At 33.9% G+C, this 24,922-nt stretch overlaps 1 protein-coding gene across 3 annotated transcripts in view; it reads right to left on the reverse strand.

Moving 5' to 3' along the window:
* Positions 1 to 24,922, reverse strand: part of BICD1 (BICD cargo adaptor 1) — a 221,942-nt gene that overhangs the window by 96,549 nt on the left and 100,471 nt on the right. For all 3 annotated transcript variants that reach the window (XM_027844386.1, XM_027844385.1, XM_027844384.1), the window contains exon 5: positions 22,611 to 22,823. In XM_027844386.1, the coding sequence (XP_027700187.1) occupies positions 22,611 to 22,823 (213 nt within the window). The remainder of the gene's footprint in view (positions 1 to 22,610; positions 22,824 to 24,922) is intronic.

Here is a 24,922-nt window from a genome sequence, read left to right on the forward strand (position 1 = left end):
ATAGATAGATAGATAGATAGATAGATAGATAGATAGATAGATAGATAGATAGATAGACAGACAGACAGACAGATAGATAGATAGATAGATAGAAGGGAATAAGTCTTCTAAATTTATAAATAAACAAAAGGGTGATGGAACAGGATAAGGAAGCAGCATAAAAGAGTATCTGGATTAATGGGAATGGAATAAAGAGGGAATAACATATATTTGGAAGGCTATAAAAATCTAAATTCAGATAGAAACAAGAGGGTAAGGAGAAAGGGTGAGGGGGAGAGAATAAGGGGGAATATTTGGGGGATACATTAAGTAAAAGAAGGGCAAGGTATTAAGAAACAGAGAAGTCAGTAGGGATAGGAAATAAGTGATACACACAAACATAAAATAAAGATTAGGATTAGAATTTCTTAGGAAAAAAGCAGGGGTAGTAATCATGATCTCAGAAAAAGTTAAAGCTATAATAGATTTAATCAAAAGAGAAAAATAAGGAAACTACATTTTATGTCAGTCATATTAATATTGTTTTAGACTGTTAAAAATAACTAGATAGTTCTAATAACTAGAAGGTTGGAATATTGCTTCGGTGGAGGAAAAGATGAATTGGTGGATTTTAAAAACATATAAAGGCTCAGATTTACAGAGGAAGATTTTATTCACAGAGCACAAACAAGTACAATATGGTCTTACATAGATACATAAGAAAGTATATGTTTATATATAATTATGATTATAGCTAATAGCTACCAAGTACATATGCACATGTATGTAAATTTATGTATGTGTATGTGCATATGTTTGTGTATATGTGTGTGTGTGTGTGTGTGTGTGTATATATATATACACACATATAAAATGTATCTGTGCTTAATAGTAGCCTTCTTGCGGACAGGAGGAGGAAGGGGGAAAAAAGAACAAAGTCAAAAGTGCGCAACAGGGAACAAAAGAAAACTTACAAGGAAGCAAAGAGAAGATGGACAGCTCTGAACATAATGTATATTTATTATATAGGTTTCCTTCAAATGGAAATTTATTGCTGTATATTTTGAATCCTCTCTTATGTTCTTCTGTACACATGGCAATGCTTTTATTTCTTATTTTGTATTGAAGTTTTAGTATTTAAGTTTAAAATAAATTAATAAAAAAGTGGAAGGGTGGGTAATGGACATCACTTGAATTTTACTTTCATCAGTATTGGCCAATCAGTTGAATATAGAAATCTATCTAACCCAACAGAAAAGTAGGAGGAGAGGAAATTAAGTAAAGGTATGTGTGTGGGGGTGGGGGGTGAGACTGAGAAGAGAGGACAGACCAGGAGAGGTGGTAGGCAGAAGCAAAACATTGTCGAGGAAGAGTGAAAGGAAAGAGAGGACAAACAGGAGGAAAAATAGGATGGAAGGAAATACACAGGTAGTAATCATAACTGTGGTTGTGAATGGGATGAACTCTTCTATAAAATGCAAGCAGAGTAGATAAAAAAACAGAATCCTACAAAATGTTATTTACAAGAAACACACTTGAAGCAGAGACACACACAAAGAGTAAAGATAAGGCGCTAGGAACAGAATCTATTTTGCTTCAGATGAAATAAAAAAAAAAGCATGGGTACCAATCCTAATTTCAGAAAAAGCAAAAGCAAAAAGAGATCTAATTAAGAGAGATAAGGAAGGAAACTACATCATGCTAAAATGTACCACAGACAAAGTAATATCAATACTAAACATATATGCACCCAACGGTATGGCATCCACATATCTAAAGGAAAAGTTTAATTATTAAATAATTAAAAGTTAAATAATTAGACAACATACCAAAATTTGTGGGATGCAATCAAAGCAGTACTTAGGGGAAATTTTATAAAATAGAGAAAGAGCAGATCAATGAAATGGGCATGCTACCAAAAAAGCTAGAAAAATAACAAATTAAAAATCCCCAATGAAACACCAAATTAGAAATTCTGAAAATAAAGGACAGATTAATAAAATTGAAAGTAAGAAAACTACTGAACAAATAAATAAAACTAAGAGTTGGTTTTATTGAAAAAAAAACAATAAAATGGATAAACCTGTGGTTAATTTCATTTAAACAAAAAGGAAGAAGAAAACCCAATTACCAATGTCAAAAATGAAAAGGGTGAATTCACCAATAATGAAGAGAAATTAAAGCAATAATTAGGAGGTTTTTTGCCCAACTGTATTCCAATAAATCTGACAATCTAAGTGAAATGGATCAATGGTTATAAAAATATAAGTTGCTCAGATTAAAAGAAGAGTAAATAAAATAAATAACCCCATTTTAGAAAAAGAATTTGAACAAGTCATCAATGAACTCCCTAACAAAAAATCTCCAGGGCCAGATAGATTTACAAATGTATTCTACCAAATATTTAAAAAACAATTAATTCTAAAAGTATTTGGAAAAACAGGCAAAGAAGGAGTTCTACCAAATTCTTTTATGACACAAACATGGTGTTGATACCTAAATCAGGAAGAGCCAAAACAGAGAAAGAAAATTATAGAACAATTTCCCTAATGAATTTTGATGTAAAATTTAAAATAAAATATTAGCAAAGAGATTACATCAACTTATCACCAGGATAATACATTATGATCAGGTGTGATTTATACCAGTAATGCAAGGCTGCTTCAATATTAGGAAAACTATCAGTCAGATATGGAAAAATTGGGACCCTAATGCATTGTTGGTGGAGTTGTGAACTGATCCAAGAATTCTGAAGAGCAATTTGGAACTATGCCCAAAGGGCAATCAAATTGTACATACCCTTTGACCCAGCAATAGCACTTCTAGGCTATCCCAAAGAGAACATAGAAAAGGGAAAAGGACCCACATGTACAAAAATATTTATAGCAGCTCTTTTTGTGGTGGCAAAGAATTGGAAATTGAGGGAATGCCCATCAATCTGGGAATGGCTGAACAAGTTGTAGTATATGAATGTAATGGAACACAATTCTATTATAAGAAATGTTGAGCAGGCAGATTTCAGAAAAACCTGAAAAGACTTACATGAACTGATGCTGAGTGAAGTGAGCAGAACCAGGAGAACATTATACACAGTAACAGCAACATTGTGTGATGATCAGCTATGATAGACTTAGCTCTTCTCAGAAGTATAATGATTCAAGATAATTAAAAAAACTCACAATGGAAAACGCTATCCACACACAGAGAGAGAGAACTGATGGAGTCTGAATGCAGATCACAGGACAACACTTTCACTTTTTTTCACGGATTTTTCCTTTTGTTCTGTTTCTTCTTTAACAGCATGACTAATGTAGAAATATGTTTTACATGATTGCACATGTTACCCTGTATCAGATTGCTTGCCATGTTGGGGAAGGGGGAGCCAGAGGAAGAAAAATCTGGAACTCTAAATCTTATTAAAAAATTAATGTTGAAAACTATCTTTATATGTAATGGAAAAAACAAAATACTATTTACATTAAAAAATAAATGAAGAGCTTATCAATCATTATTTATAACTATAAGTTATTTTCAGTTCAAACTGTATGGTGATATGCATACATACATGCACCTATACAGAAAAACATATTTATTCTTAGTAAAGGCAGAGTATTCCTTCTTTCTCTGGCAATAATTTGGGGCAGAAAATAAATTTTTATATAAAGAAAAAGAATGAAATCAGCCTGTGAAGAACATAAAGTATTGGACTTTTTACATGTGAAAATGTGTCTTCTGAACGGGGAAAAAGAATTTTTGTATAAAAAAACTGATAAAAATCCATTTGTGAAAAAAAACCCACTTTTCCCCATTAAAATGGAAGTACATATTTTAAGAGGACTAGAAAGAGAACAACCCCCAGATATTGGACTCAGAGGACATGTTTGAAGTCAGAGAAATAACTGACTTCAAGGTATTTTTCCCTCAACAATTTTGCATGTGACTATTTTTTAGAGTTTGAGAGATTAAAACTCATAAATTAATACATCAAATAAGTATTTGTAAACTATAGAAAGAATAAATAAAGACAATTAGTTTCATAACTAACGATATTTTCATTTCATGAGTTTTACTTAAAAGATGAAATAACCACCATGGTGCTCTGATTTGAGCCATTAGAGAAAGGAAAAACCCAGCAGCAAACAGAGCAGATAAGAATAGTAGTAGAGGGATTAAGAACATGCCAGTGGAAGTAATAGGCTGACAGAAAATCTTCAGACCTTATACTTGGGAGGCTGCCAAGTAGAAGACAAGTACAGTTTTGTGAACTGGTTGACAAAATGCCTGGAAGCCTGCTGAATAGAGGGGAGCTGAACTCTGCTCGGTTTCAATTATTGCCTATCAGGACCAACCATAGTCTGAGGGAGGTGAAGCTTCTCAAAGAAATTTGGTTACTTCCTGCTGACTCTCTTCTGGTTTGAGAGGAGAAAACAGAAAAAAAGAGACAGACTTTACAGGTACTTTTATATAAAAGTAGACAGAACTGATTGGACAAAACAGAATCCTATTGAGTGAAGAGCTGGGTTTGCCCAGAAAAGCCAAATTAAGGAGCTTTATAGTTCTCTAGCTTAAAAGGAACATCTTGTCACTATAATAGCATACCACTTTCTCAGTGCCCTTTTAAGGGTAATGTGAATCAAAAATTCTTGTCATTGCTTCATTAGTTCATGAGTAGAAGAGGAATGGGCTTGCTCAGCACTAATAGAGAGGACCAAAAATGGAGCAACTTAACAGAGAAGTGGCTTTGTGTGGTGCAGATTTTTCCTGAAGGAAATGGGTACATCAAGGTTTACAGTTAACAAAAAACCGAGTTTCCTCAAATACATGGATTTTCCTTGCACTTGCTAGGTTTCTGTGTGCTGACTCTCTCCCACAGGCACTGCATATATTTTTGGAAGAGTATGATCCAGATTAATGTACGGACTCTTATGTATTGATTATTACTGTACTCACTTTATATTGAGTAACTAATACTTTTGCCTTATCTTCAAGTAAATGTTTTACATTTAAAGGTTAATGATGTAAATCATTGTGACTGACTGCATGTAGATGTCCTCAGTATGGGCTGAGGAGACACAGTATGAAGTATGAAGAGTATATTCCTTCCATAACAAGGTTACTGAAAGGACCCTGAGCAAGTCTGAGTTTTAGTCTTGTGGAGGTGGTACGTTTTTGAGAAACCAAAGTCATTTTTGGTATGAGGGCAGATTGCAGTGGATACCAATACATGGCCTAATAAGGAAAACATATATGTGCTTATATGTGTCACTTGTCCCTACAGCCCCTCAACAGATAACCGGTTCACATGGATTAGGTTTGATTTAGAGGGCTGACCTCCAAGAATATCAGTGTCTCTCTCTTTCTTTTACCTCCAATTCTCAAATTTTACTCCAAGAAAATCTCCTCAATAAAGCATAGGTTTGTTTCTGTGTTTTTCCAAGTGTAAATAATATGGTCCCATTTCCTGCACAGATATTCAATGTACTATTATTATTATTGGATATGGGATAGTCACATTAAAAAAATAAGATATAAAAAACTCAAAGGAGCCTGTGAACATACAGAAACAAAAAAAATTCAGAAAGTTCATTAGACTTCCCCCAATAGGACTCTATTGGCTCCTTCCCCCACCATTTTGGAGGACAGTAAAACAAATATTTTATATTTGGCTTGAACCTGCACTGTCAAATATATCCATGGGAACAGCAAGGGTGTCCCTATCTCTTCCCTCTCTTCCTTCCAGGGATTTTAGTACTATAGCTTCAAGGCAATCTTCTATTGAGTACCCTCTTCCTTCTTCAAGGAATATACTAGTTGATTAGTGCCCAACTCATGAAATCAGAAACTCTCCATTTCTTGGGAATTCCTGAAATTAGGGTTACCCTCAAGGTAACCCCAAGGCTTGAAGAATCCACTCTCTGCACATCTAGTCACTGACCTGTGTCAGAGAAGGAAACAGAAGGCAGAAAAAGGAAACCAGGAACTAGAGGTCCAGGAACTGCCCTCTCAAGTTTAACAAGGCAAGAACAAGTTCCCTGCCAGGTGGTACTCCTACAAGTTGCCATTTTCTGCTGCTAAGAAAGCTGGGGCGGGACCAGCCCCTTCTTGCTACACTCCAGTATGTAAGTTCAATGAAGAGAAAGCATGGGAACAGAAAGAGGCCCAGCCATTTCATAGTTCATTTTAACAAACTGAGGAGGAAAAGACAGCTCTTCTGACAAGAGTCTGAACCTCCTGATTCTCAGTCACCAATCATCTCAGAGGCAGTCTCAGTCACTGAGAACCAAGAAGGGGAGTGTTATGTGTCCTTTCATCAAGGACACTGAATGCGTGTTCACCTGCATGGGAAGTGTTCTTTAGATGTGTCCAGACTAAGGATTCTAACATTCTTGCTGCAATGGACCCCTTTGACAGTCTGATAAATCTATGGACCCCATAGCAAAATAATATGCATAGGACAATTATGGAAACTGCTTAACTGAAATGTAGTTATCAAAACTTTAAAAATTCATGCATCTCAGGTTAAGAATCCTTGTCCTAAGACAAAGGTTTAGACCCCGTAATTTCATTAGGCTGGTGAAGAAAGAAAAAAAATGAGAAGATATGATGTGCAATTGAAACAATTCTAACCTGTTTTATTTAAACTAGTAGTTGATATTAAACATGGAAAATGAATAAAAGAACAGACAGTGACAGACTATAAAATGAAGAGTGGGACTAGATAACTTCTGAGGTAACTAAATGTGCTAAATTTACTATCCCACAATCCCTATCACTGTTTACTAAGTAAGCTTAATGAATATAAATCAATTTCCAGAACAATGAGAGGAAAAAAACCTAGAAACCGTTACTGTCAGGAAAATTTGATCTCCTTAGCAAGCAGATAGATATGGCAACCATTGTCAATATTTATTTAGAATATAAACTACATAATATGGTATAATAAAATGTGTGAGTATTTGTGTGTATCACCTACCTCAAAGGGTTATTGTATCAAGTGAGATAATATTTGTAAAGTACTTAGTATAGTATCCGGCACATGGCAGGTGCTTAATAAATACTTGTTCCTTTCCCTTCCTTCCCTCATAAAAAAGTGAGAAGCAGTGGAGGCAAAAACATGTTAGAAGACTCAGTTAAGCCAGATCATCCCTAAGGCATTTAAGGATAAAACTGAAGGTACAATAAACAAATGGAAAATGTAAAAGATCTGTAAAAATGTCTATGAGAAATTCTTTTGTCTATCAATGACAGTGAAGCTATCACATTTTAATTCAAACATAACAAAGTGGGGAAAAAGCAGTTTGAATAGACCTGGAAGTGACACAGTTTGATTACACTGGATTGATTCACAAGTTATCTTAAGGAAAGAGGATACCACACATTCGGGAAAAAGACACATACCATAATTTTGCCAAAAGGAGGTCACCTAAACAATATCAATTATTAAAATAACTAAAGTATACCTACTTTCCTATCTTGACAAAATTTTTGAGAATAATGTTTACATACATAAATGGCATCCTTGATGACAACTTCTGTCAACAGAGTGCCCTTCCATAAGCAGTCATCCCCAAGCACGTATGAAATCTTCATGGTTCCTTTCTTCCCTGACTAAAGAATCAGTATGTGTAACAGACATGAAAGAGCAACTTTAGATGTATTTTCAGTTGGTTAATTTGCCTGACTTTTGATCTTATGTTTTCCCTTATTTTTCTGTGGTCAATGGTTTTGTGGACAGTCAATCATAACTTCCCCTGCCCCAAATCTATCTGTTAAAATTCTTCTCCTCCTTTAAGGACTGATTCAGATTCTCAGGCTCTTAAGCACTAAAAGGGACTTCAAAAAACATCTAGTTCAGCAAATTTCTAAAAGGGAATTGTTCCTACAATATCCTTACCCTAAAGTAGTGCCTTGCACATAGAAAGTGTTTGATGAATACTCTTTAAAAATGAAACACCTGAATACCAGAAATAAATTCATGACAGCCTTTGGGTAAAAAAAAATCTTTGTCAGTATTGAGTTTTTTTTTTTCAAGTTTCTGCTTTTCTTAAATCAGTCTTATGTCAGAATCTACTATGTACAAAGACTCTGTAGAAAATATATAGAAAGCATAATACATGTTTTGTGATCTTAGACTAAGGGCCAATGAAAAGCTGACTTTCCCTCAAAATAAAATAAAAATCTCCAAGGAGGAGAAATTGAGAAGTTCTCTCTGAAGTGGTAAAAGATACAATTCAGGGTTCCTGAAAAGGTGGAGAGTTGGAAACACTTTGAGGCTGAAAACTAAAGAGGCAGAGAATTAACTTTTAAGGAAATCTTTTATTTGCTCAAAGAAAAGTAAGTGACATTTGGAGGAAAATTAAAATTTTCAGGGTTATGGGAACAGAAATGACATGCTTCCTTTCCCTCACCTTATGCATAGTTTTGGAATGTTTTACCTAATACATTTTGGGTTACTATCACCAACGTACTGTCTGTGAACCACACTGTTAAGTAAGAGTGTGATGGCTTCTGGTTGGAGGACCTACTTAACATTGTACAGTTGAAGACACTACTGAACACAATTCTGTCCTTGATTCTTTGGTGACATCTAATTTACATAGTTTAATGTACAGCTTTTCTACTTACTTTCATCAGAAGGCATATCTGTAGGAAAGTCTATATTTTCCTATCAAAGATTCTTTGAAAATGAGTTAGCTCTTGCAACCCAAAAATGTTTTTCTTTGAGTAAGCTTCTAAAACAAAAACACAATACCACTCATCCCCAAATAATCAATAAATATTATACCATTTAATGATTATTTTCATGTTTTAAATATATATATATCCATCACTTGAATTTCCATCTTTGCTAAATTTAAGAGCATCTTTAATGATAAATTAACAATTATTTATTAAGCACCTACTATAAGCTAGGCACTATGTTTATGCCAAGGGTACAACTACAATGAATGAAATTATCCCTACTAACAAAGAGCTAGCATAGGTCATAAATACAAATTGTCATACTTCTCATGTAACTATTAGGGAAACATGAAATTAATAATATTCAAGACAAGTGAAATTTTGCTATTTCAAGTAAAACAAAAAACTCGGGACTATAATTTACTATTTTGAGTTTTGATTACAGGGATGGTTTGTCTGACTTGTCATGAAATCAATAGTAGAAAAGTGGCATGTACTGCAGTCTGAGAACTGTGACAGGTAAATGTTTGTCTCTAGATAAAAAGTTGAGGGGACAGCCTTGGCATGGCCTAAGATATGATCCTCCTGACCCAGTTTCCCCATTGTGCTATTTTTTTCTGAATAGGAAATCTATCCACCTGGTTAATCCTAAGTCTTGCTTTTGATACCCTGTGACAACATGCTAGGCTGTCAGATATGACTTGTGTCTAGAATCAAACAGAGCTAAGGGAGTTTTTTCCCTGTTATGACATATTTAATGTTATAAGTATGTCCCTCCTTTTTTTTCCTTTCATAGCAAATTTATACAATCAGAACAAGTGATCAATAAAAGCTTTGCAAGTACAATATTAAATCTATTACTTAGTATATTGATACTGGAACTTCTGTGAGTCACTATAATAGGATGCAAGTATGAAGAATCTTATAATTTTAATCTGTATTTGTGCTCAAATTAGAATACGGGAATAATGTCCTCCTAAAGGGGAATTTAGGCAAAGTAATACAACAAACATGTAATGTAAATGTTTTCTAATTAAATGGAATAGCAAATTTTGAGAAAGCAACAGAAATAGATTTTTTTCTCTAAGAACTATATACATATGTATATGACTGGCTTCCAAATAAGTCTAGCATGGAAATTCAGGCTTTCAGTAATAAATTTGCAAAACTAGATTAAGGATTTTACGTATAAAACTATATTGATAATTGTAAAGAAAGTGAAATTATTTACCCTTTTTTTGGGGGGGGTGAGGCAATCAGGGTTAAGTGACTTGCCTAGGGTCACATAGCTAGTAAGTATCATGTGTCTGAGGCCGGACTTGAACTCAGGTCCTCCTGACTCCAGGGCCAGTACCCTATCCACTGCACCACCTAGCTGCCCCATATTTACCCATTTTTAAAGTATCTGTCTGATAATTTTAAAAGACAAAAGAGTTCATTTTACACTTACACCCTCATGAATTTTTTCTTAGATTCTTATATCAGGTATAGGTTTTAGGTAAAGATAGAGATAGCAAATGGTATATAAAAATTGAAATTTTCTGAAGTTTCAGGTTTGGAAAACCAAATTTAAGAGACTGTACTAAATTGTATTAAGTCTTGTTACTGGCAGATTTTAGCAGAATTATTTAGGAATCTCTACAAGTGATTTGGAACCAGAGAATTAAAGTCCACAGTAGGGGTGTCCTAAAAATAAAGTTTATTCTAGAATGTCCAAGAGAAGATATCCAGGGATGAGATGACCATATAAGATATCTGAGGCTCAAGATGTGGGGATTAAATGACATTGGGAGTAGGTTACTAAGATATAAAGAGACTTGATGTTAGACAATACTGATGATCATTATTGTATTGTTTTGGCCTTTTCTATCAAAGTCTTTATGTTTATGTTTAAGTTTTCTTGGTTACCTTGGTGACATGTAAACCTCTCTTCTCAAAATTGGTCTATTGTAAGCCCTCTAAGTAGTTTGATCTAACTCGTGCAATTCTGGTTATGAATTTAATGAAAAAATCTTATAGATAAGTGATCCAAGGAGGGAGCAGACTGCCTACTCCCCCATATATCAAAAGAAGGAAAATGAGGGGATCAGGCTAGCATGCAGTTAATTGTGCGAATTGAGTAAACCACACTGACTCCATCTTGTAACTTAAGATGGGAGCTATCTTCATTTATGGGTCTAGTCCAATTTCTGACTTGTGAGAAAACTTCATCCAATTGTAGGAATTGAGAGAAAACCTTCTTGCATTGTTTGAACAGAGCCCTGTGTTACTGGGAAACTGGACCACCTCTCGACCTGCTGCTTAGAGAAGCTTAATCAAGGACCTAAGTTATGCTAACCAGAAACTCAGTCAGATCCAAAGACTGATGCAAATGTTTTCACAATTACATACCTCAATAAATCTCAACCCATATATTTTATCTGAAAACCGGCCCCAAACTGATCAATTGATTATTGTTTCCATGTTTCTTAGATTGAATATAGACACTTGGGAGTGGGGAAGTGGGACCGTCCTTTCCTGATTTTAGGGAATTGTATCTGTTCCCTCTCCCCCTCCCAATTAGGAAAGTCCCTAATCTTTCCTCCCATTAGAAATCATATTACCTAATTTCTATCTTAGTTGATTGTTTTCTTTTAATTACTTATTTGACTAGTTGTTTTTAATGTGTAAAAGTATCTCTACCTGTATTTAGTGTCCAGGTCTAAGCTAAGGAGATCTGGTCCTAGTTTGTTCAACAATTGGCAAACATTGCCTAATAAATCAAAATGCTTAGAAACTTGAACCTTTGTTTCCTCAGTCATTTCATTTTTCACCCAAAATAAAAATGAGAATCTGACAGTTACAGGACTGCTCCACGATTACACAACTATCAGTTTCAGGTGAGACTTGCACCTGATTCCAAATCTAGTTTTCCATTCACTCTGCTCTAATTGCTTTCATGATCATTATTAATATTATTATTAGTAGTAGTAGTATACCATTTTTATGGATAAGGGTAAGTTGTTAGAATATTGTTTCTCTGGTCACATTTTAGAAGTTTACAATTAGACATTAAAATCTAACTTTGTCTAGATGTGTGACCCTGGGCCTTTGAAGCACAGATTAAAAATTAATTGGAAACTAAATAATCTAACCTAAAGAATGAGTATATCAAAGAATAAAACATAGAAACAGTCAATAATTTCATTAAAGATAATGACAACATGAGAAAACATACCAAACTTTGTGGGATGGAGCCAAAGCACTTAGGTACAAATTTATATCTTTAAATGTTTACATCAATAAAAAGGAGAAAGAGCAGATCAATGAATTGGGCATGCAATAGGTTTTGCACAAATAAATCTAATACAGCTATTATAGATAAAATATTTACTGGGGGAAATTTGCATCAAACTTCTCTGATAAAGATCTCATTTCCAACATATATATAAGAAACTGGTTCAAATTTATAAGAATAAGAACCATGTATAAGACTAAGAGCTATTGCTCACTTGATAACTGGTCTAAGGATATTAATGGAAGTTTTCAAGGGAACAGATTATCTAGACTAGAGCTATATGAAAAAAATTACTACTAATTTTAGAAATGCAAATTAAAACAACTCTGAGATTCTACCTCACACCTAACAAATTGACAAAGATGACAAAAAGGAAAATGATAAATGTGGAAGGGGCTGTGGGAAAACAGGTATACTTATGACTTATGTACTCTTAGTGGAGCTGTGAACTAGTACAACTACTCTGAAAAGCAATTTGGAATTATGCACAAAAAAATTATAAAACAGGTATAAAAAAGTTATGCCTTTTTGATACACCTATAGATAACACTATTATGCCTATACTCAAAAAAATATAAAAAGAAAGAGGAAATGGTCCTGTAAATATAAAAATACTTATAGCAGCTCTTTTAGTAAGAAAAAACCAAAACCAAAACAAAACAAAACCTGGAAACTATAGAGATATCTATCAGTTGGAGAATGGCTAGACAAATTGTGGGATTTGAATGTAATGAAATATTATTCATCTATAAGAAATGAGGAAATAGATGAATGCAAACAGACATGAAAAATATATATGAACTGATACAGAATAAAGTAAATAGTAGAACCATATAAGCAATTTATATTATTGTATCAATATTATAAAAATCAACAATTTTAAAGACTTTTATAAGTTGATGAAGAATGAAACAAACAGAACAAGAATCATTTACATAATAACAACAAAACTGTAAAGACAAACAACTTTGAAAACTAGGAACTATGTTCGATACAATCAACATCCATAATTACAAAAGACCTATGATGAAATATGTTATCAATAACAGAGAGGTAATGGATTTAGGGGAGCAGAATAAGAGATAGGTCTCTGTATACAACCACTGAAGGAATTTGTTTTGCTTGATTATGAATATTTGTTATAAGAAATTTTTCTTTTTTTAATATGGTATAGGATGGGAGGGAATGAAAACAGAGTTCTGTTAAATTTTTTTAATACAGAGCTATGTTTAGTATTTGTTACATGAAATTTGTTACATGAAAATTATTTTTCTTCTTTTTTTAATATGGCAGAGGATGGGAGGGAATGAAAACAAAGTTCTGTTTAAAAAAAAATTTTAATAGAGAGATGTGTTTGGGTCAGAGTGCTCCGGAATTGGACTATTGTTCACTTTCAGATGAGGTCACTGAATTATTAGTTTTACTTAATTATCTTACTTGCAACTTAGAAATGTTTGTAATGTTTAAAAAAAAACACATCAATAAAACTTAAAAAAAAAAAACCTTCAGTAACATGTAGGCAGACTATACTGTAATGGACTCAGAGATATTTTAGAAGTCAGTCCTAGGCCCAATATACCTCAGCTTATATAGGTCTACAGCTCCTTTTCCTCTGAGGAAAAGGGGGCTTAAACATTTACCCAGACACGTTCGACCACAAACTGACTGATTTACTAGAACCTATTTGTAAAGATATTTTCCAATCCCCAAAAGAGAAAACTAGAAATGAAATAAAATACAAGAAATACAGATATTCCCAGTTTTTGTTTTGTCCTTTTCTTAAAATGCTATAGAGGCTGAAATTTTGTAGTAACATATGAGAATCTGCACGTACACATTTAGAGCATTAGTCAACTCACTGGCATTTCTCTTAGTCCGAAGCTTAATAGTGGATTTACTCATCACAATAAGAGGGTGATAACACTGTCTGACCTTGGAGTGGCTCAGTGCCCTCTTCCTCAGCACTGCTGACAGTCACCAAACAGGAAAAGTGGTATATTGGTGAGTATACCATAGAAAGGTGGGCACCCCAGAATTTAGTAAACTCTATTGAGTAAATGAAGCCTCTATTTTAATTTGTGAAATGTCCTGGCAATCAAAACATAAGTTCTAATCATTGTCAATAGACTATTTATAGATCTTAGTTCTATAATAATAATAATAAAGCTTTGTTTTTCTTTGGAAAAGAGCTAAGAAGGTTCAAAGGAAGCATGATTAAATGGCTAAAGGTCTGGCCTTCAAATCAGGAAAACCAGGGTTTATGCCCTGCCTCTGACAAATACTATACGTGTAATCAGGTCCAGGGGAAAAATACTTAACTTCTCAGTGCTCTGGGGAACAACCATTTGCATTCTTTTTTAAAAATTTTTTTTCACTTTTTTCTCTTAATAGTATTTTTTTCCAATTACATGTAAAAATAGTTTTCAACATTAATTTTTATGAACATTTGCATTCTTGCTTCACAAAAGTTAGGCTGTTTTAAAAACACTGATAGCTTATTCACATTAAAAGCAATCTTGAAACCTTCACAGACCATCACAAATATTCTCCAACACAGTGGTTTCCTTTTGGTGTTTTCTGCAGACTCCTTGGGAGTTTGTCATGATGGTCTAAGGAGTTCACACTAAAAATTCTTTAATGGTGCCCTAAGAAGTAAATAATTGGTCAATTATGTTAGAAATATTTTTCATCAGTGAAAACAAGCTTGTGCATGTTTGAACCATTATAGTTTTGTTTCTGCAGTGATCCCAGTCATGATCATGCATATGATTATTTGGCATTTATGGAGTGATTATATCAAACTCTGACCACAACTGACAATATGCCCTTTGTAGTGTCTCAACTTATCAGACTGCTTCCAAACCACCACAACGGTTTGACATTCAAGCACAAACCAATTTCCAATGCATGGTCAGACTCATGCATATATTCCCATTTGAATTCTGTACAATGTGCCAGAATAGCTCCCTTGTTCTCCTCTGTCACACTGTATGTGTACCTTCTTAGCTATGTAATCACATGATGTAGATTTTACAAATGTTGCAGCACAAAGTCAGGTTTATAGAAAACCATGATCCCTGGGAATATCAAACCATCACAAATACTCTGCAGAAAAAACTATCCTTTGACTGTCATCACACTATTAAGACTATCTTCCCATTTAAATATATCTTCTCATAACATTACTATTCTTCAGTCTGGTGTATTTTCAAATACATTAGTTGGCAACACTGGTGAGTCATTCGGGAGAGTTTCTGTGAGAGTGTGGTCCCTAGGAGAAAATAGCAAAGTCATGTCTAAAGGGAGTCTCTCCTTACAAAAGTTAGTTTATATATAAAATTGTTTAAAATGGGACAACGCATGCAATTGAACTTTAAGGGCATTAATCATTTGATACATCTCTGTTCATTAGAGTATAGAAAAGTAAATATTTTAATTTTGTAATGAGCTATTCATTTTTGTCAGTTGGTTAGGTAGCTAAAATCAAAAAAAAAATCAATTTCCATGTCTCAGCAAGAGATTTTATAAGATTCTCTTACCATTTTCTAAGACATATTTGTATGAGTAACTATTTTTACTTTACTATTATTTTAAATCAAAATCCCAAAATAAACTCAATGTGGAACCAGATTTAAGATATTTGGTATTAAGCCAAATATCACCAACCTTTGTTCAAATAAACAAAGAACATTAACAAGAAATTAAGTTTATATATGATTATGACATTATGTTAAACATCTTCCAAGTTGTTACTTTTTCATTAAAAATTTAATTTGTATTCAATACAATTTGTAAAATAAAGAAATTTAATATGAAGTTTCTCTGGTAATAGTAAGCATGTGAGATCTTATATTATTGTTTCTTTTAATTCTTACAGAAATATCCCACATAAAATATTTATAAATATTTTCTAATTGCATTAATAATTTTATATTTAGTTTTAAAAATTACAGGTAGAATAAAAGTTAATATTTTATCATTGTAATTATGTAATGTACATTTTTATTTGAAGCTTTTGGGAGCAAAAGTTACCATTGTAATGTCATGGGAATTTTTATTATGACTCAGGTACATTCCTCTTACAATCTTTGGTAAAAGTCTGTCTTAATATTAACCTCACCTGACTAAAAGTTGTCCCATGGAATGTGAAATTTTACTTAAGACCTTAAACATTCCTTAAATAAGAAACCAGAAGAAGAATCTCAACTTTCCCAGATTCCTCGGTTACATGTAAATCCTCTAAATGTAGTTTAATCTATAACCTGACTTAGTTTACCTATAGAATTTGCTTGATGAAGTTTGTTTCCTTAGGGAATGTATGAGATTATGTCTCTGTTTAAGTCTGCTCAACTTTTATGACATTGAAGGAAATATGGGATAATGGATCTACTATCTTCTCTTTAACTTTTGTGGTTTGAAAGGAATGTGCAAGACTGCAATATGTAAATGAATTATTTCTCTGCTACTCTGACAAAATTTTGCCTGTAAAAAGCCTTGTCAGAATCCTCATAGTTGTTCGGGACTTCTTTGAGGCTTGAACCTATGCTTGAGCATAATAACAAAACCTAGGTTTATACCGCCATAATTTCTAAATTGTGGTATTTATTTGGTAGCAGTTACCCCTTACATGAACTCAGAGAGGAGACATTTCTCTGACAACAAAAGTTACTAAGCACTTAACGAATAAATCTAAAAGAATATCAAGAGCAGTATATTAAATTACCCCAGAAGTTTACAATACTTTTTTAAAGGGGTTCACAGAACATAAAGTGTTAGGAATCACTACTCCAAGACTATAAATTGCAGACAAGTTACTGATCTGAACTGATGGAGGGAGTTATTTCACTGAGAGTTCTCTAGACTAAAAGTACATGTCTGGACTTCCCACTCCCATGCCGCCCTCTGAAAAAGGAAAATGTGGAAAACTCAAGGGAAATTAGATAAAACCACTAAAACCGCACTAGTTTTCACAATAATTCAAGAGCTTCAGACCATCTTAAAACTCAGTTCCATTGTAATTAATTATTTTTCCTCTGGCATCCCCCAACTCTCATGAAGTAATCTTGTACATTCATTCCTTCTTTGTAGCCTACGTATGCTAATGCAGTTTCTACTGACACTGTTAGATGAGATTCAACCTGAGCCTGTATACTACAATAAAACCCCAGGATATTAAATCTGTGAATTATTCAATAAATGTGTCCTGATTTCTTAAAAGTTAATAAATGGTATGTGTTGGAATATGTAAGAAATTAAATCTGATCTTTCGCTTAGTAAAAACATAAATATGTTGTGGCAAACACAGAAATCTCCTCAAGCTCCTGGATACAGAGGCCTAACAGGAACTAATATATCCTTGTGCTCAGCAAAAGCCAGACGTACCATGTAATTAAAATTATCAGAGTCAGCTATTAAACATAAAAAGGCTGAGAAGGCTTAATCTCCACTTAGGAAATAAAGCTAGTATCATGTTTCAGAAGCTACCATTCCTTTATTATTCCCTGCTCTAAAATTTTACCTCAGACCATGTTTAATCATCTGTATTTAATCATATATGTTGTTCATCATATAGTGATTCTTAGGGCTTTTAGATACAATAGAGGCCAGGGTTATATATAAATATCATATGCATTTAACAACAGATATTATATACATGTACACACATATATACATGTGTGTAAATGTTTATATATACATAGAGTGAGTTAATAAATATTTATTAAGCACCTACCACGTACCAGACACTGTGCTATCACTGAAGATACACAAAAAGGTAAGAGATGGTCCCTTTTATCAAGGAGCTCAAAACATATATATATACACACACATATACACACCAACATCCTGGATTTCCAATTCTAGATCCCTAGATCTATTGACTTTTCCTACTAGAATATATGTTCCTTGAAGGCAGGTTATTGCTTGCTTGCTTTTATATCCCCAGCACCTAACACAGTACCTAGAACATAGTTAGTGCTTAATAAATGCTTTCTCATTCATGTATTCATTCATATATGAGAACCAGTAGCAAAAATACCTATCATATTAGTGATCAGCTAAGATAAGATAGTGCAGAGCTAGAACGTCTTAGAATTGTGAGGTGAAAATTTTCCTACTTCAGTGCCTGAGGCGCCCTCTACAATTCTACTGTTGAGTGAGTGAGTGTGTGTGTGTGTGTGTGTGTATGTCTATACACGGGTCTCCTTCTGAGTCTCCCTATTTGGGGTGGGCATAAGGAAACTATGCCCTATATTTACATTCTCAGAAAAACAAGAACTCAGTCAATTAAGGGCACCATTAGTCTGCACTAGTATGTAAGTAGTGGCAGATTTGCTGATCAGACTACTATGTTCACTGGCGAAAACTGGCCCCAGGCTCTCTCTTTTACAGAAACGACACCTGGAAAAAATTCGGTATCCTAACAAGCAGGCTGCAACCTCTGCGGGTTTTATTCAAAATTATCTCAATTTCTAAAGAAGATGCTTAATAATCCTATAATTTCTATAGAAATCTGTTTAGTAATATAAAAATTCTACTATGGTATTTAAAAATATTAATGAAGTGATGGTAATGGATATGGAAGCCATATTATAGACCTGCTTTGAGGATGCATTAGAAACATAGAATCATGGTACGAGGGTAAAGATCTCGTTACTGTGAACTTAGATGTGGGATATGACCTAAGAATAACACACAGAACTCAATCAATCAATCAATCAATATTTACTAAGTGCCTACTATGTGCCAGGCACTGTGATAAGCATTAGGGATACAAAAAGAGGCAAAAGATAGCTCCTGCCCTCAAGGACCTTACAATCTAATGGAAAGACAAAATACAAACAAATATATTCAATGCAAACTATATAAAGGATAAATTGGAAATAATTACTAAGATAAGGTCAAAATGGGCACATGATTTAGATATAAAGGATGATAACATAAGTAAATTAGGGGAGAATGGAATAGTTTACCTATAACATTCATTGATGAAGAAAGAAATAGAGATAGAAATAGAAAAGAAAGAGATAGCATTACAGGATGTAAAATGGATAATTCTGATTACATTAAATTAAATGTTTTTGCACAAACAAAGCCAATGAAGCCAAGATTAGAAAAAAAGCAAGAAACTAGGAAAGATTTTTTACAGCAAGGTTCCCTGATAAAAAAATATTTGCAGCAAGTTTTCTCTGATGTTTCTCAAATATGTAGGGAACCGAGTAAAAATTATAAAAAATAAGCACCATTCCCTAATTGATAAATAGTCAAAGGATATGACTAGATAGTTTTCAGAAGAAGAAACCAAAGCTATCTGTAATCATATGAAACAGTGTTCTAAATCATTATTAATTAGAGAAATTCAAATTAAGACAACCCTGAGTTATCACCTCACACTTATCAGATTGGCTAACATGATAGAAAATGAAAATTACAAATGTTAGAGAGGATGTGGAAAAATAGGGACACTAATACACCATTGGTAGAGTCCTGAACCATACAAAAAATCTGGAAAACAATTTGGAACTATACCCAAAGAGCTATCAAATAGTGTATAACATTGGGCCTAGCAATACCACTACCAAGTTAGTATCCACCAGAGATCAAAGGAAAAGAAAAAGGACTCATATGTACAAAAATATTTGTAGCAGTTCTTTTTGTGCAACGGCAAAAAATTGGAAACTGAGGGGATGCCTATCAATTGGGGAATGGCTGAACAAATAGTGGTGTATGATTGTGATGGAAGATTATTGTGCTATAAGAAATGATGAGGTGATTGGTTTAAAAAAAAACCTGGGAAGACCCATATAAATTGATGCAGAGTGAAGTAAGCAAAACCAGGAGATTACTGTACATAGTAACAGCAACATCGTAAGGATGATCAATTGTGAGAGACTTAGCTACTGTGAGCAATACAATGATCCAAGACAATTCTGCCACGACAAAAAATGCTATCCATCTCCAGAGGGAGAAATTATGAACTTTGAGTACAAACTAAAATATAATTTTTCACCTTCTTTTTTTGCTTTTTTGCATCAAGCCTAGTATGGAAATATGTTTTGCACGATGCACACCTACAATTTATATCATATTGCTTGCCTTCTCAATGGATGGGAAAGAATATAGATGGGTTAGAGATTTTGGAACTCAAAAAAAATTTTTTGAGGAATTTTAAAAATAAATAATTTTAAATTTAAAAAAAGAAATGACATATGATAAATACAAAAAAACATGGAAATATCTACATGAACTGATGCAGAGTGAAATAATCAGAGCCAAAAAAAAATACACACAATGACTATGGAGTAAATGAAATTAACACATACAAAAAAATTGAAAGTGAATGTAGCAAAATTATAAAGTTCAACATGACTCAAAAGAAGAGATATGAGAGAACATTCCCATCCTACCTCTTCATGGAGGTGGGAGATCTATAGTTGTTGCACACTGCACAAGTTTGGGGCTTTTTCAATGCATCGATTCTACATCTTTTTCTTTCTTTTTTAAAGTTTCTACAAACTATTAATTGTTATTGGGGATGACTCTTGGGGAGGGAGAGCAGTACTGGGGAAAAGTATAGGATATAAAAAATTAATTAAAATTAAAAAAAAAAGAATTATTTGTTACACATTTCTTATCTTCTCTAATAGACTGCAAGCTCTTGGCCAGCAAGTGCCACTATTTTTTTTTTGGATCCCCCATCCCTACCACAATACCTTCCACATAGTAGTTTTTTTTTACCAATTGTCTGTTTACTTGAACTCATATGAAAGCTACTTTATTCCTTTGAGAAAAGGAAAACCGCTTCATAGTTTCTCCTTTCTCAACTGTGATAATACAATGAGGAGCTTAAATGGATTCCACAGTTTAACAGATATATGAAGCAAACAGAACTTTGACTCTCTTAAAAAATATCACGGATCTTCTTAGTGGAAAATTATATTTCCTTCAAGCTACCAAGTCAAAAAACAAATTGAAGTGTGATTCATACCACAAACCCATGAAATCATGGGTGAGATGGAGTTTTCCTAACCAGTCTGCAAGAGTCAACTGTTAAATTTTCAGTGTGAGCGTATTTACACCTCAGAAATGAACAAATGCTATAAATCATAGCTTAATTTAATGTTTTACTGATTTGTCTAGATTTAAGAAAGTTATGGAGAAAATGTTAATAATGCAAAATAAACTTAAAAGTGTTGCATGTATATTTCTTTTCTTGGCAAGCCTATTGTTAAACATTCACCATATACCTCTGAATAAAATCATTAACTTTTCAATGCATGCAAATGATATGGCATATCAGTGAATTAAACTTCCATGAACATGATGGAACATAGTTATATCTTAGACTGAGCATCTTCCACGTGGTAATAGACAGACTGGCAAAAACACCAGGTATAGGGTCTCTCTTTGAAGCCAAAATATTTTCATATCCAAATGCAGTAAGATATGCATTATTTGACTAAACAAAATCTATAACAGACGTCATTAAACAAAGAATGTTAACAAAAAATGTATAGCATATTTGACCTTTGGATCTCAGATTTTGAAAGAGACCTTAGAATCCATCTAGTTCAAACCATACTTGAACAAGAATTCTTTACAACATACCCAACAAGGTGTCATCCAGTCTTTGTTTGAAGACCTCTAGAGAGGAAGATTCCATCTTCTGCAAGAAGCTTTTCCCAATCCTCCTTAACCTAAATATCTTCCTTCTGTTGTTTGTTTCCAATTTATTCTGTATACATCTTGTTGTACATAGTTATCTGTATATTGTTTTCTCCATTAAACTGCGCATCCTTTGAAAGCAGGGTCTATTTTTTGCTTTTCTTTATAAATCTAGAACTTGGCACAGTGTAGCACATAGTAGGTGATTAATAAATTCTAGCTCACTGACTGACCCCCCCCCCCAAAGTTGCCTGTTTCACTTTTGGATAGCTTTAACTGTTAGGAAATGTTTCCTTTCATTATACTTAAATCTATCTCTTAGTAATTTCCATTCTTATCTTGTAGATCTGTGCTCTGGGATCTTGCAAAAAAAAAAAAAATAAGGCTAATCTCTCTTGCATATGAAAGCCCTTCAAACATTTACAGATAAATGCCATGGATTAATGGTCTACATCTTGTAGAAGTAGATGCAAAGCTTTACTTTTTTAAGAACCCCTGTCCTATGTGGTGCAAATAAACAACATTCCTCTTTTTCTTGCCTCACACTCCCAGTGAGGTCTCCCCTGGCCCAAACACTCTCTGTACTCTTGCCCTGTTTTCCATGTCCAAGTTCCCTTCCTGACTGCAAAGGCACAGAAGCTTCCTCATTATAGTCAGCGATGCAAAAATCCTCTTCCAGTGAAGTGGTGAAGACCCCTTTTCTTACCTAGTTTCCTAATCTTTCATTTTGTCGCACTTACTTCTCCAATAGGACTTAACCTAGCCACCACACATTACCAAGAATACTAAGTTGCTCCCCTCCCTGATTTAAAACCACTCGGAGTATCTGATTCAGGTCTCATCAATACGACAACATCCATAATTGTTGCACTAAAAAGTCGGAAAAATCATTAGTAATATATTCAGTTTATGTTTTGGATTCGTACAGCTCCCTTGCTTAGAGCAACTTTAGTTCTTTTTTCCTTCCTATCACCAAGTTAGCTTCTGAGGGCTCATTTCTTTTATTTACCTCTTTCAGATCCTGAACAATAGCTGTGAGTCTCTCATTCTCAGCTTGAACGTTGGTGACCACGGTCCTGCTCTGCCTCAGCTCATTCTGCATTTCCAGAATCTTCCCCAGGTAGTAGGCCTCCTTTGAAGCGGACTCCTGCAGTAGTGTTTCTTCACGGGTCTCTCCATCCTCAGCTACTTTGCGATGGATGGAAAATGACTGTCCAAACGCCTGAAGAAACAAAATGTATGCAGACAATGAAATATACCATTCGTTCATTTATTACTAAGTATCGACAATACGTAATTCATTGTGCTGAGTGCTGGGGGAGATACAAAAATAAAGAAAGCAAAATCTCTGTCCTCAAAGAGTTTACAATCTAATATAAATGACACATCACGTACCAAGGTAAATGTGATACGAAGATCTACAGCACTTGTATAGACCTGGTGTTGTACCTGGTATCCACCAAATATTAAAATAACAAAAGGAAGGCCTCTAGTTATTTTTGTCCTTCATCTTTTTTTATGAAGAATACACAAGAAGACATGGCAAAAAATGTAATAAATATACAAACTGTAAAACATAATATGACAAGAGATTAAAAGCTGATTAAGTCCCATAGTAAGATAAGGTGAGGCAAAGATAACTTCCCTCTAAGGCGAGAAGGGAAGGTTTCACAGATGGGGTATGATCTGAGATAAATTTTGTAGGATCATAGACTTAGGGGAAAACTTTTCAGTTATCATATGAGAGGATCTTAGATCGAGAGCTGGAAAGCCCTTAGAGGAAATATAGTTGAATTCCCTCATTTTATAGATAAGAATACTGAAGCCCAGTGAGGTTAAGTAACTTGCCCACCATCACTTAGGTTGCCAACATCAGAGATGGGATCTGAACCTGTGTCCTTTGACTCCAGAGTCAGTACTCTTTTAATTTTCATCCTGCTCCTTAGATCTGCATCAGAAGGGGAAGGTTTCATGAATCACCAGACTAGATTCTGGAAGTCAACTTCCATCATAAAAAAGATGAGGGAATACAGGTTCAGAGAGGAATAGAGATTTGCCCAAGATCACAAGATAGAACTAGGATTGAAACCCAGGTCCTCTCCTCCCAATCAAAGGATTATAGATACCAATGTAAAAAACGGTTTAGAGGAGGGAAAATATTGGACATGTTTAGGCAGCAGCAAAAAATCCACTTTGAATTATAGAGTTCATTAGGGCATATGAGATGAACATGCAGAAGTAGATTAGAGAGGCAAGATGTGTTAAAACAAAATTAAGGAATTTTGGTCTCTACTCTGTAGGCATAGAGAAGTCATTTTGGGTTTTGACTAGTATAGTAACATAATCTATATGTTAATAAGACTATTTTGGCACTGATTTTTAGAATGATCTGGAGGAGGGGGAGACAGACTCTAGGAAGACTTGTTAAGAGATTATATTAGCCCAAGATAAAGGTAATTAAGGACTGAACCAGAGCAGACACAGTGGGAATAGTAGGTAGGGGGTAGATGGAAGGGATATTTTGCACAGATCTAATTAACAGGATGCCATAGCATTAGCAAACAGATTGAGGAAATGCTGTTGCACTTTACTAGTTTTTTAATGAAAAAATTTATTCTGAGGACATCTTGAATGAAAATATATGCTATATATTGGTCTTACCATGGGCTGCTCTGGCATATAGGTCACATTTAAAGTGTGCTGGTAAATATTTAACAACCAGCTCTCCAGAGGAAAAAAAACAAATCTGCATCAGAAGCACTTTAAAGTTTAATCTTCATCAATAACATTTTCTTCATTACTTCAAGTCTAGACAATCAATAAAACAATAAGTCAAGCCCTGATTTGCAGCCTCTGATGATTTCTATGGTATAAATGTTTACATTGAAAACTGAACAATACAGCTAGTATGAACTGGCTCTACTTACACCCATGGTCACACTCTTAAAATGAGATCTCTTTGAAAGGAAAACAATAAGAGTCAAAACATAATGACATAAATAGTAAAGTAATAATAAATAATAAAATAAAAATCATTACAGAACATTATCATATTAAAATATTTGTCATTAAAGTTATTTTTTAAATTTATGGATGAAAATGGAAGTAGGCCAACAAACAAGAAAAAGGGAAAAGATATACAGAGATTTTTATAACAAATTGCTTTTATCACTAAGGACTATAGGTCCACCATTTTTTTTAACTCTAACATCACAGTCTCAAATGTGCACATAGTGTTCAATTTGTTTCAAGTCATATAAAGATTTTAATTTATATTTATCTTCACTTCTTTTATATAGAGAGCTTTATGATTCCTAAAGT

This window comes from Vombatus ursinus, unplaced genomic scaffold (assembly GCF_900497805.2).
Source record: "Vombatus ursinus unplaced genomic scaffold, bare-nosed wombat genome assembly UNPS02014941.1, whole genome shotgun sequence".
NCBI lineage: Eukaryota > Metazoa > Chordata > Mammalia > Diprotodontia > Vombatidae > Vombatus > Vombatus ursinus.